The following is a 14336-nucleotide window of genomic DNA, read 5'->3' on the forward strand; positions in this document are numbered from 1 at the left end:
GTGCAAGAGCATAATAAATCTTTAAGTTTTTAGCTTCAAAATCAGCTCAGATTTATATAACATTTTAAAGTTTGCTGTGAATTCTCTCCTCAACTATTTTACAGTTTACAGACGAAGAATCTTGAGACTCAGGTTCACTGACTTGTGGTTGGTACTCAGCTAGTACAAATCAGGGCCAGGATTTGAACCCAGCTCTCCAAGCCCAGTGCTTTGTTCCACTACACCGTGCTGAGTTATTTTGAAGTACAATGCACAAAATCAACCCTGGCATTTCCAAAGGAGTTAGACTTTTGCTTCTGGACTCTAGACCAAAAAATAGAGTGCCTGCTATATACAAAGTACTTGACCAGAAATTTCAGGGATCCCAGATAAAATAAATGATGTGATCCTGGCTCTCAAGGAGTTCAGAAATCTGATTTGGAAAATAAAATCTGTAGAAATAAAGCAAATTATGTACAGTCATTGAGTATGTATAAATATACACAGAAAATGATACAAACGGAATGTCAAGTTGCTCTAAATAGACAAACTGTATATGGATTTGGAGATAGTGTCTTGAGGAATGTAGGCAATATGAAGGTAAGATTACGTGCCCTAGATTTAACAGATCATTTCACGTTATCAACTTTGTTTATATTGAGCCAAACCCAAAGCCTTTCCAATGGAGAACTTACTGGAATCTGCATTTCCCCTGATATGCAGAGCCTCTAAAACGCACCCACTCACTGAGGGCTTAGAGAACTTGAGTGGAAGTAGATGAAATTTGATAGGAATAAATGCAGAGTCCTACACACACACACACACACACACACACACACACACACACACACACACACACTGGTGGCTTGACAGGGTTAATGTGATGAAAAGGCTGTCTTGGTGTGGTCAAGAAGACACTGACCTCCGCTTGGAAAACAGCTCTAATCTAAGTTCTGCCAAAAAAAAAACAAGCTGTGAGAGCTTCAGCAAGTCATTTGATTTCTTGGACCGCGCTTCCTCTTCTGAAGTACCTTGGCATTCTAAAATTCTGATTCTATGACTTAAAGAGGCAGGCGGGCCATAAGCATTTATTAAATACCTGCTGTGTGCCAACACTGTTGCTAAGCACTGGGCCTACGAAGAAAGGCAAAAAATGGGGAACCCTGCTCTCCAGAAGCTCATGGTCCAATTGGGAAGATGACATGAAATCAGCTGTGCACAAAGAACCTATAGAAGGGATGAATGGGGAATAATCAAGAGGAAAGGTTCTAGACTAAGGGGAGATTTGGAAAGACTTCCTGTGGAAGGTTGAAAGTAGAATTTTAGCTGGGATTTAGAAGAAGACAGGAGATAGGTATGAGGAGGGAGAGCATTCCAGGGAGGGCGGACAGCTGGGAAATGGAGTATCTTGTTTAAGGAACAGCAAGGAGGCCAGTGTCATGGAATCAAATAGTATATAGCAGGATATAAGGTATAAGAAAACTAGAAAGATGAGGGACAGAGATGGAGGCCTTCGAAGACTAAACAAGGGTTCAGTCCTGGAGCCATTGGAGTTTATGGAGTGGGAGAGTAACTTGGTCAGACCTGAGCTTTAGGAAGACATTGTTTATCTAGTCTCCTAACGTACTTTTTATTTTTTATTCATTTAGTAAAAAAAAATAGCATTACACTTTGCAATGTAATGTAATTCTCCTTCATTCTTTCAACTAGAAGGCAAACTTCTTCAAAATCGGGGTTATTTTATTTAATTGACTAAGCTCAGTGTAAATAAGCAATACCATGTGGTTACAAATTAAATGAACATTTCAATTAATACTATTCAGCATCTACAATTTGTAAAGTTCTGAGGGGTACGAGTCTCTTCCACCCCCTCAGTTCTGTTTCCTCAGATATAAAATAAGGGGCTTGGACTCCAGATCTCTGAGGTCCCTTTGAGCTCTAAATCTGTGATTTTATGATGTGTGAAATGTGCTCCCCAGCTCCAATCACGTTTTTTTCTCCTAGACCTGCCCCTTTTTCTGATTTCACTCTTTCTGTCCAGGATATGACCATCTCTCTAGTCACCCAGATTTGCAGTCTCAAAGGCATCTTCATTCCCTCATTCTCCTTCCTTCCCCACATCAGTCACTTGGAAATCTTGTTAAGTGTACCTCCACAGTGTATGGTACGTCCCCTGCCTCTCCAAGTCATAGACCTACCGGCCCAGTCCTGGTCCTCGTTACCTCTCTCTCTGACCTAAAAGCCTTCAAATTGATCCCACTGCTCCCACTCTCCTCCAGCTGCCAAAATCATCATGAGAAGTTAATTAATCTCATTACTTCTAGTCTTACCGCATTTGAAGTCAAAGTATAAAAATGTATTGCTTATAGAAAGGTGATTTTTAAAATTGTAAAGAATATGGTACTATTTCAATAATGGGATCAAAATTATTTTTCTTTAAATTTTTCTGAAAATGTGATTTTCTCTGTTTAGTAAAATTTCTGAGACTGAGCATTCCTTGTTAAATAGATAGGATTTCTAACAAAAGGGTTGGTGATAATTATTATTATACTTGACATTTATGTCATGCATAGGATCAGAAGTTTAGAGTTGGAAGTGACCCTAGAAACCATTGAGTCTAAGCCCTTAGAAAAGTGAAGCACAGAAATGTTACATGGCCTCCCCATGATCTCAGAGGTATTAAGTGGCAGAGCAGAGATTTGAACCCAGATTGTCTAACTCCAGACCAAGCCCCTATTCCATTGCACCATGCCCCCTCAATAATACTTTATGAAGTAAGTTCACATTGTCTTGATTTTTACAACATCCATGGTAAGTAACTAATAGATATATTTCTCTGTTGTATAGCCGCATTAAGTAGCTTAGGTCCATAGAGGTTAAGCATCTTGGCTGAGGACAGAGAGCCAGGAGATGGCACTCCTGGAATGTGAATCCTGTTCAGGACTTTTTCCACTTCATCTTGTGTCTTCCCTACTCTACGCTTGCCTGTTATGTAAAGTTACAGTTGTGTGGTTTTAATTTTCTAGCCATTTATGGAGACAAATGGGTGAGCTAGCAGTGACATTGTTTAAAATACGGGTAGAGATGTGTGAAATACACCTGTTTAGTAGCCTTGTGCTATGTGGACGTGTACCATCAAAAGCAGTAACTGTCCTTTACAGTGTTAGAGAACTCCTATGCCTTGAGATGACAATGAGTATGCCTTCTCTGAAACTAAGGTTTCATTATTAATTACATAATGTTACATCGAGGCCCTCCATAAAGATTATGTTATCCCTCTATTACAAGCTCCATCTCCCCAATTCACAGTATCACAAATCCCCTCAGCATCATCTTTGTTCTCTTCTCCTTCAATCCAGTTTTTGAGGAAGGAATGACCATTCTCGTGGTAAATACCAGCCCCTCTGTTTGTGCCCTTAATCCCATCCCCTCCTCACTCCTCCAGGAGCTTCCCCTTTTTCTCCCCAGTTTTTGATCTCCTTATCAACTAACTTGTTTTCTTTTACCTATAAACATACCCAGATCTCCCTCACTTTAAAAACCTTCACTTAATCTTCCTGAACCCTCTCAAGTTTTTATCCTGCGTCCTCCTTTTTTTGACCAGATTCCTGGAAAAAAACTGCACTCATGGCTCTACTTTCCTGCCTCCCACTTACTTCCCGGGCCCTTGCCATCTGGCTTTCAACCTCACTGTCACCTTAACTCCAATGACCTTTTCTTATTACTTAATCCTTCTTTACCTCTTTGCAACATCAGTAAGTCACCAAGCACTTATTAAGCATCAGGCATTCTGTTAAGAGCAGGGGATAAAAAGGTGGTCTCTGTCCTCAAAGAGCCCATACTCAAATGAGGGGAAGCATTCTGCAAATTCTGCAAAAATGGATATGTACAATATAGAGAGTACATGGAAGGTGTTCCTGGAAGGAAGGCCCTAGCAGTAGAGATCCCAGAAAAGGCTTCCTGAAGAAGGTGGCCTTCAGGCTGAGTCTAGAGGGAATCCAGAGGCAGAGAGCATTAGAGGATTGGGGGACAGCCAGGAAAGTCAGATATGGGGGATGGAGTGTCAAGGGCAAGGAGCAGCAAGTAGACCCGTGCAGCTGAATTGAAGGGCACATGTTGGAGAAGAAAGTAGAAGAAGAAAGCAGACTGTGAAGGTCTTTAGAACCAGACAGAGGATTCTGTGTGTGCTCTTGGAAGTCGTGGGGAGCCACTAAAGTTTATTGTGTAGGGAAGCAGCAGGGTCAGACCAGCACTTTAACAACAGAATGGAGGGTGGACTGGAGTGGGGGGGGGGGGGACACCAGACCAAAAACTCTTGCAGTAGACTAGCCATGAGATGACAAGGACCTGCACCGAGGGCAGCTGTGTGAGCAGAGAGAAGGGGATGTATAAGAGGGAAGTCATGGAGGTGGAAATGACAGGACTTGGCATGAGTGCACGTGAGGAGTCAAGGACAACATCAAGGTTGTGAGCTTCTGTGAGTGGGAGGGTGGCAGTGCCCTCTGTGGCACCATCGCATAGAGAAGGTGGGGGGGGGCTGGGTGTATGGTGGAGGGAGATCATGAGTTTTGTTTTGGATATATTGAATTTAAAATGTCTATGGGAAGTTCAAGTTAATATGCCCATTAAAATTTGTTGATCAGAGACTACAAGTCAGAAGAGAGGTTAGCACTAAATAATTAGATTGTTAGTATTCTCTCCTGGTTCTAATATCTATCTGTAGACATATCAGACTTCTCCCTAAACCCTCCTCCCCTTCTCCCAACTTCCCTTTTTTATTGAGGGCACTGCCATCCTTCACGCCACCCAGGTTCAAATTGAACAGTCCACTGAGACCATCCGCTCCTTCCCACCAAAATCTTGCATTCTGTGTCTGGAGCCACCCTGGATTCTGACAGGCCAGCTTTGGCCTTACCTTACCTGGAAGCAGACATCTGCCAGACTCTCAGGTCATTTGCATACTGTGCCATCCCTGCTCTGGCCATCATCTCAGCCATGGACTCTGCCCTGGAACCAAGTGGGCTCTGATAGGCCCACACTGGCTTTATCTTGCCCAAATTCAAGCCTCCACTGCACTTTCAGGACATATTCACCACCACCACCCCCTTCTAGTTCCTTTATGTTGCCTTTCCCCATTACAATGTCAGCGTCTTGAGAACAAGGACTGTCTTGTATATATTTTTATCCCCAGCACTTAGCTCAGTGCTTGGCATATGGCAAGCTCTTAATAAATGCCTTTTCTAGCTGTCTATCCTCAACTCTTCCCTCTTCCTTACCCCTCATATTCACTAAGTTGACAAGTTTTGTCACCTCTACCATTGCAACGTATTTTGCATTCATCCCTTTCTGTTTACTCACATGGCTACATATTCTCTTTTTTCTTTTTAAAAATTAAATATTTTCTAGTCAACGAAGGTCTACCTTCTCTCCTTTTCTCTTCTACCCTTCCCCAGGATTGAAGGGGGAAAAAACTTCTTTTGCTAACATGTATAGTCAAGCAAAACATTCCTACGTTGGACATGTCCAAAAAAAAATGTCTGTCTATATTCTGCGTGTATCACTTCCCTCCATCAGGAGGCAGATAGCAGGCTTCCTCAAGAGTCCTCTGGAATCATGGGTGATCGTTGTGCTGATCAGAGGTCCTAAAGTTTTCAGAGTTTCTCTGTTTGTTGTTATTGTATCAATTGCACACCTGGTTCTGCTCACTTCACTTGTATCAGTGATTTAAGTCTTCCTAAGTTTTCTCTGAAACTATCCCCTTTATCGTTCCTTACAGCACAATAGTATTCCATCACATTTATATTCCACCCCTTGTTCAGCCGTGATTATGGTCCCTCTCAGTTTCCTGTTCTCTGCCACCACAGAAAGGTCTGCTATAAGTGTTTTTGTACCTGTGAGTCTTTTTCTTCCCTTTGTGATTTCTTTGGGGTATAGACCCAGTGGTGGTATCTGTCCTGAATCAGAGGGTGCCTCAGCCACCTATTGTTACTGAGGCCCTCATTGCATCTTCCCTGGACCCGTGCAGGCACAGGAGTCTCCTCGTCAGTCCCCAACCCTTCATTCCCTCATCTCCATTTCCTCTTCCACGCACGAAGCTGGCAGCGTGATATTCCTCGCATGCAGGCCTGGCCATGTCACTCCTCTGTTCCAGAAGTTCTCCAAGGAAGTCCTCTGAGGCCCTTCACAGTCTTTTCAGGTGAACTTCCCTTTACAAACATCACATTGCAGCCGAACCTTCCTTGCTGGTCCTCACACGTAACATTGGATTTCTTATCACTGCCAAAATTGACCTCATCCTCACCCACCCTAAGAGAATCCCTCACTTGCTCAGGTGGTCTTGCTGTGCCACCCCATACCCAGGATACTGGAGCCTGAGTTATTTGTGTCCTCCCCAGGAAGTCACTTTATAGATATTTGGCATTTGACATTCTATGGAAAGGTTATGCCTCCCCCAAAAACAGTGCATGGTCTCTGAGGGCATGGACTAATATCTTTCTTCTTTTTTTGTCTTTATATCCTCAGCATGTAACATAGGGCCTGGGACACAGTAGCTATTTAATACATGTTTTTAGATTGATTGATAGATCCTTATTGGGTGAAAGTAAATGAATGGTATGACTATATTTGAAAATAAATCTATATTGGACACTAACGAAAGTAGATATTTAAAGTTTTTTTTTATTCCTACTCAGCTAAAAAAACAGATATTTTAAATTTGAAAGGTATATGATTCTATAAGAAAACCAGTTTTCTTCTATAAGACCAGAATGTAATTGTGTAAAAAAAGGATTTTAGTCTGCTTTACAAAATAAGAATCCAGAAGTATTGTATGTCATATATCTTCAATTAAAAGAGGAATATACTTCATATGAATTTCAGCTTTCAGAATCGTATAAGGTAAATCAGATAAAAGATTAAAGTGTTCTGCTAAATTGTTTAATTTTTCTTATACAGTTATTTACACTGAATATGATATTTCACCCCCTCCTCCCTTCTCTCTTTAGTATTTTTGGAGCTATTTGTTCTGCACATACTAATAAAATTTAAAAATTAGGGCCTGTTTCTAGAATCACAAAATTAATTTGAAAGCCTAAAACTTAAAATGTGTTCTTATTAAAGTGTACTCTACAATTTTTATTCTGTTAACTAGATCTCATTTTTCCTTTATCATATTAAATCTACTAATTCTTTGTATTGCTCTGGTACTTAAGATTTTCTAAGGTTTTTTTATGTTTGTTTGTTTTATTTTCAGACGATGGGTCCGACTGCTTTTTGGACGAGAATTCCCTCTTCAGGATCTTCTGGTTGTCTGGGATGCTTTATTTGCAGACAGCATCAATCTGGGCTTAGTGGACTATGTTTTTGTAGCTATGTTACTATATATTCGAGATGCATGTGAGTATAAATTATCTCATCTGCACTAGAATAAATTGGTCTCTTTTTAGTTATTTTGCTTTTTTAAAAACATTCTCTATCTTTAAATGTCTGGCTTAAATATGCCTAAAATTATGTGATCAGTAATCAATTGGAATTTTAGCTGAACATCCTAAACATAATTTTTATTAGCCAGAATGAGTGTATTGCAGTAGGTAGTGTTTTGAGAAATTTTGAATATTTTCTGAGCCAGGTTTCTAGAGAATACAACCTCTGGTTTAGCCCTGCTCGTTACAGTGTTGAATCACTTACACAAAAGAGAGTAAGACAGACATGGACAGAGCTCCACCTTCTGACAAACAGGGAGTATCTTCTACAAAGCTGGAAACTGTATCTAGCACTGACTTATTAACAGTGAAAATCTGAAGCACCGAGGCTTGCTTTGCTTCTCTTACTGTTCAATGTGGTATATTCCCATCATGTATGAGACCATGGCCCTCCCCATCTCTCAAAGCAACCTTTTGTAGTCTTTGATTGACAGGAAATCCATGGATCCTATCTGGAGTGATCTTGTCAGTCTTTTACCAGAAAAAGTTTCAAAGTGTACTTAAAATTTCCCCCAAAAGGGTGGTTTTCTGTCTAGAAATAATAATCACTCACAAAATGAGATTAGAGAGAAAACAAATTGATAAGAATTATGAAAGGTCATTTCTCAAGGAAATAAAGAAATTGAAGGCTATAAGGGGAGAAGAAACTCGAATAAAAAATGTCCTATTTCTTGGGAAATTCCCCAGTGCTAGAAAGATAGATTGCTTGGGTAGATAAAGATTGGGCCTTCGATTCAAGAAGACTCAAATGCATGTCCTGCTTATGACTCATACCCTGAGATCCTGGGCTAGTACTGAACTTCCTGATGCCCCCTAATAAGGTGCACAACAGCAGCTGATCTGAATTGGGAGCGGCACCAAAGAAATCATCCAGGCTAAAAATAAAGTTTTCCAATATTGACTGATTGATTAGTATGCCTTGAGGAACACTAAAACCCATTAAAAATTCAAGTTAAAATCTATTTCATTCTCTAAACATTTATTTAAATGAATTTTGACTTTTTTAAAGTCCACAGAACAGCACATTCTTTGTGCAAAATAATTTTGTGTTGGTCTTTAAAGTTCAACTAATTCAAGCTTTGTCAGGCTAAGTAAAAAGTTCATCCTAGAATTCTTATTTGTCAGGTAAACTTATCAAAGAACAGAAGGATAACAAAATATCTGTAAAGTCACAGGTCTTAGAATATTCAACATAAACCCATCTCTCATTTTAAAAAGTTAAATTCTTGTGAAATACAAAAAAGAAAAACACTTACTGTCCAAGAATCTTTTTTTCAGGAAATGACTTACTGTTGGTTATTATTTTCCAAATCTTAATGAATCAAATTGCTATTGAAATTTATTCAGAATCTTGGAAATCTTTGACAAATATTTTCTTCTTTGTCCTTTTTAATTATAAACCTCATCACTGCTGCTTTTAATGAGTTGACTGATTTTATGGCCTGTGACTGTTCTTCTTTGTTTTATTAATTTATATTCCATTTGAAATAATAAGTTCCTGGATATTTCGTTAATCATAGAATTGTTGAAATTTGAAACTGGGAAGAATTTGAGGGATCTTCTAGTCCATTCCCCTATTTTTGAAGAAAAGAAAAATATGCTCAGTGATTTTACATGGCTTTTCTAAAGTCACATGGCCCATTAGTGACAGAACCAGAATGCAAATGCTCCGATTGCTACAATTATCCTGCTGCTATTAAACCACTGAGATCAGGTGGTTCTCAAAATCTCTGGAGCTGGAAGGACCATCCGAGGCCATGTTCTCCACCTCCTCATTTTACAGTCTTGCCAAAGACGCCACGGGAGGGGAACCGAGGCTTCAGAATCCAGAGCTGTTGTTCTTCCCTCTGTCTGATGCTGCCTTTTTGAGACAGAGAAGAAGCAGCTGGAGGAGCTGGATTCAAATTCTGCCTCTGACACCTTCTTGGTAGCCTCAAATAAGTCTCTCTCCTTGGGCCTCGGCTGCTTCTGTGGCAGAATTGGAGTTAGATCCAGATAACCACAGGTTTCTCTTTCACCTAGAGATCTGTGATCTTATCAAATTTTAGTTCTCATCTTCAAATGCAGCTCATTCGGGCATAATAGTAAAGGAGGTCATCATCATTCAGCAGATGTAGCCACATTTATATTCATCCTGGACCAATTATAGACTTGATTTTTTTTCAAGTTTTCCTAGAAGTTATAGCTATATTTTTTAGAGGCAATAATTATATAGTGTTTGAGTAGATGAAATAATAATGTTAATTGAACATTACAGTATAGAATATCCAGAACAGCTTGGAAATCCACCTCTTTGGACAGCTGATTGTGTAACCCCTAGATTTCTTGCCAAGAATCTTTTGACCAACAGCCTCATCAGATCTGTTGCATGGGGGGAGCTGATGGCAACTAGCAAGACTAGTGATAAAGATAATATTGAGTCAATATCTTTGCATACTAGATGTGTGTGTGAATTTTTTTAACATGAGATATGATTATATCCCATAAACATGTCAGAATAAGAATATTTTAGAAGACTTCATGATCACCAGATGAATTTTTTTAAGTGTCCAAGACTCATGAAGACTGTCATGTAGAGGTCGGTCAGTTGGAGGGGTGGAGGGAGACCAGACCAAGGTAATTTCAGGAATAACAAAAAAGGACCAAAAATTCTTAAAATTTCAGTTGATATAGGTACCTTCAGTGTCCACATTACTTCAATCAGCTTCAATTTATCCAGTCTTATAAAATAATTATAGACAAATAGAATCAGAATATTGAAGTAAAAACAAAAATCCCAATGAAAGCCTCATGTTCCATTTTAAAAAGAATTTTTACAGTACATTACCCTAAATCATCTTATAATTTTCATGTTTCATCATTTAATTCAAGTGACCACTGAGGGAAAAAACACAAAGCTACATTTTAAATACATTTGCCACCAAGCAGTTCTGACCTGCCTTCCTTTTCTCAGGCAGAAATAGGAAAACTTAATCACCTTAAATTTCCATGAAATATATTTTTAATTCAGAGTTTTATAGAGGACTAAGAAGATAATTTCTCCTGGAGAATTAGATAGCATGTAAGTTCATAAAAGGAATAAAAAGAATGTATAGAGAGTGTTTTTGTTTAGTTACCAAAAGTGATTGAATGAAAAAGGACATGAAAGTTTTTTAAATGAGCTAGAGGGAAAACATTTGGATCCTCCTGAAAGGGTGAGCTGCAAGTGTGTCTGCAAAATGAGGATACTAGCGCTCGAGCTGATTACCGACAGCTCCGCTTTGTAAACATGAATTTTAGTACGATTAGTTTTCACTTTATCGGCACAGCCCATTCATGAACTTGGTGATTCCACATTTCCCTAACATTAAAATAAGGGGATCATAGACAACTGACCTTTATCATCCTCCTGCCATAGTTTACAGTTGAGAAAACAAACTCAGAAATGTTCATTGATGTCCCCAAGGTCACAGCCAGGATTCGAACCCATGCATCCTGATTCTCAATCGAATGCTTTTTTTTGGTATTTTTTTTCAGGTAAAAATGTATTTCAATTAATTTTATATAAATCTATAAAAAATATTTGGTTTTATAAATCTTGGGCTTAATCTGGATTATAATCATAAGTACTATGTTGAATTCATTTTTAAAACAACCTTAAACATTTGTATGCCTATACCATCGAGTGCTAAGTACTAAGGAAAAGAACAAATTTAGATGACATTTTTGTCACATTTCTGAAGCTTAAAATCTATTAAGAAAGCAAGCTGACAGGTATTAGGAAGCCAAATTCTACAGAAAATACCCATGTCCACAGAAGTCATAATAACAATGTGTCATCTCCATAGTGCTAAAATTATCAGAGCTACACTTCTAGGTGTATGGATTTTTCAAAGACACTTTCTCTGATTACGGTCGATTTTTAAAATTGTACATCTTGTACATGAAATGGCATTTTTCAGTAGCATATTATGTGATGTATATGCTTTTATTTCTCTATTTAGATATATAACCTAAAATACTATAAGACAAACATTTACTTTAACAATTTATCAAATTAGCGAGGGATGACAGATTGTCCATTTTATTTTTCAGACCCACCTTTTCACACTTCTCTTTTGGTAAATGCAGAAGTTTCTTACTTGTCAGATTTGCTCATTCCTCACCATATCATTTGACCTTTCAGCTTGTCCAGCTTTATACTGAAGTGTTCTCACCCATTTCTATTCATGCTTTGATCTATACATATGTGGAAATATTTTTACTGTTTGCTTATTGATTAGAAATTTTGTCGTGAGCCTGGAGCTACATTGAAGTTCTAGCATTGTACCATTATCTATATGGCCTACAGTAAGATTTCTGTTCCTTCATTTTCTTGTTAAGAGCATGTTCAACATCAAGTCAGTCTGTCAAAAATAAATTCATTTCAATTGCTAACTGAATTTTATTTGACTTTTACAGGGAAACCTCACCCAACAAGTCATAAATTCTACCTAATCCTTTGTTCTTTTCTTTTGACCCCCTTTTTTTTTCATTAAGGAGTAACCCTTAATCTTCTTGGACTTTTGTTTTCTTTGAATTTTAGATATCAGACTATTATCAGAGATATTCAATATCAAGATATTCTTCCTAGAGCATATTTTTCTTCTGATTGCAGTTGCATTTATCTCTGGAAAAGGTTTTAAAATTATATATTTTACCTTTTATGATATCTTATAACCCATTTTCCAGATTAGGGCTCTTTCTTCTACCCACAATTGCCAAAATTTCAACCTTCTGTCTCCTCTATTTTTTTTCCTGGCAGAACTTTTTATATTTTGGTTGTTGATCCATTTGGAATTTATCATGGTATATGGTAAAAGATGCTGTTTTAAAATGGTTTTCTGTCGTATTGATTTTGAGTTTTCACAGTTCTTTCCTCCAGAGAAAGGCTCCTTTTTCCAAATAATAGTTAAGTTCAAAATTCTCTACCCATTTATTTCTCAGTCTAACTTATATAGTCTGTTCAACCAGTCTATTATCTAATTTTTTCCAGTGTCAAATTGTTTTAATAATTACGTTTTTATGATAGATTTTAAATATGATAGCCCTAGCCCCCTTCATATTTTTTTACCATGCCCCTTGCAATTCCTGACTCCTCTAAGAATTTTAAAATTTTGTCTAACTCTTATAAAGTGTCCCTTTGATAAGCAGATTCAAAGTAGCAATAATCTTTAGAGTAATTTTAGTACTATCATATGTTACTTTGTTGGCACAGTCCATTTATGAACACTCAACATTTCTCCAATTACTTTGGGCTTTTCGTATACAGGTTTTTTTATATAAGTTATTTATGTCTTGGCTGGTGAACTCCAAGATAATTTGATGTATTAGAAATACATGGAATTTCTCTCCCTCCTGAATTTTATTAATAAAATACAAAAACAAAGCTGATGATTTCCATGGGTTTGTTGTCTATCCTGTTCACTAAACTTATTGTCTCATTTACTCTTTTCCTCTTCTCTTTGCCTGTTGTCATCCTATTTTATGATGTTTTTACTACTGTGAGCATGTCTAGCACTTTGTCAAAGGCATCATTACATCACCCTTTATCTTATTAGGAAGATACGCATCATTACTCTTTCATATCTAATGCCGGCTCTTGATTTTAGATAGATACTTTTGCCCATATAGGGAAGGTTCTTTTATTCCTTTGCTTTGTTAAAGTTTTTTAAAGCATGCATTTTATCAGAGGCTTTATACCATGTTTGTTAATGTGATAACATTATTTTGATTCACATAATTATGGTGATAGTTTTCCTATGGCGAATTAGCCTTAATTTCCAGTATAGATAAAATTTGGTCAACATGACTAATTTTTAAAAGATACTGAAATGATAGCCTTTTATTAACATTGTATTTAACTTTTTACATAAATATTCATTGGTGATATTGCTACTTAGTTTTCTTTCACTCTGGTTTCAGTAACCTAGTTCTTTGATATAGCACAATTAATTTGGCTCTCCCTCTTATGGACAGAGCTGCCATATTGTTTTCTCTTTTCCTGTGACCTTTTACATGGGGGATATAAGGAAGAGCCTTACAATTTAAACATCTTTTAAACTAGTTTATAGCTTATAATCCTCTTTACAATCCTATTCTCTGTGCGTATTATTGTCCAATGTTTCACATTCTTTCTCCAGTTCAGTACTCAAATTTTAGTCATGAAGTTAAGGTGGTTTTAGCTTGGACATACATCATAACTAAAGGATTTGCGACTCACTTGGGTTCAGCTTCACACAGAAGATTATTGTCCCATCACTTTGTGAAGTTCAAGTTCTTTATGACAAATGTGTTTTTTAACTGTGTAGGTTACTGCTGTCCTTTCTTTGAGAAATCACCTCTGCCTATCATGTGCTCTTGCTTTAAGGTAATAATTGATTTCTCTTAGGGCCAGACCTTTTCTTAACCCTAGTTCACATCTTCTGGATATTTTATTAGATGGAGACCAACGTAGCTGCTTAACATTTTTCCTCCCTTTTCCCTTTGGAAAACTGTATAATTTAATGAGATCATCTTTTTCCAATGGAAAAGTAGATATAGGATAGAATCTTTAATCTTTTTTAACAGTTTGTATCACTCAGTTTTTGAAAGCCTTCTCTGGTTAAAATGATCTAAAGTGCAGTATGGTTTCAGTACTCTTCCATCCCAACACTTGTTACGCACCTAGGCCCTTCATAACCTCCCCCCTCCTACCTGGAGACTCCTTTTGTCTTCCTAACCCCCACATGCTCTGCAGTCCAGTGATATTGGCCTTCTGGCCATTCCTCAAACCAGACTCTCCATCTCTGAACTCCAGGCACATTCTCTCCCTGTCCTCCGGGCCTGGAATGCTTTCCCTTCTCATCTCCATCTCCT

At 37.9% G+C, this 14336-nt stretch overlaps 1 protein-coding gene across 7 annotated transcripts in view; it reads left to right on the plus strand.

The window, feature by feature from the left end:
- Window positions 1-14336, plus strand: part of TBC1D5 (TBC1 domain family member 5) — a 635464-nt gene that overhangs the window by 493578 nt on the left and 127550 nt on the right. For all 7 annotated transcript variants that reach the window (XM_036758387.1, XM_036758382.1, XM_036758384.1 and 4 more), the window contains one exon: window positions 7232-7374. In XM_036758387.1, coding sequence (XP_036614282.1) covers window positions 7232-7374 — 143 coding nt within the window. The remainder of the gene's footprint in view (window positions 1-7231; window positions 7375-14336) is intronic.

This window comes from Trichosurus vulpecula, chromosome 5, assembly GCF_011100635.1.
Source record: "Trichosurus vulpecula isolate mTriVul1 chromosome 5, mTriVul1.pri, whole genome shotgun sequence".
Classification (NCBI taxonomy): Eukaryota; Metazoa; Chordata; class Mammalia; order Diprotodontia; family Phalangeridae; genus Trichosurus; species Trichosurus vulpecula.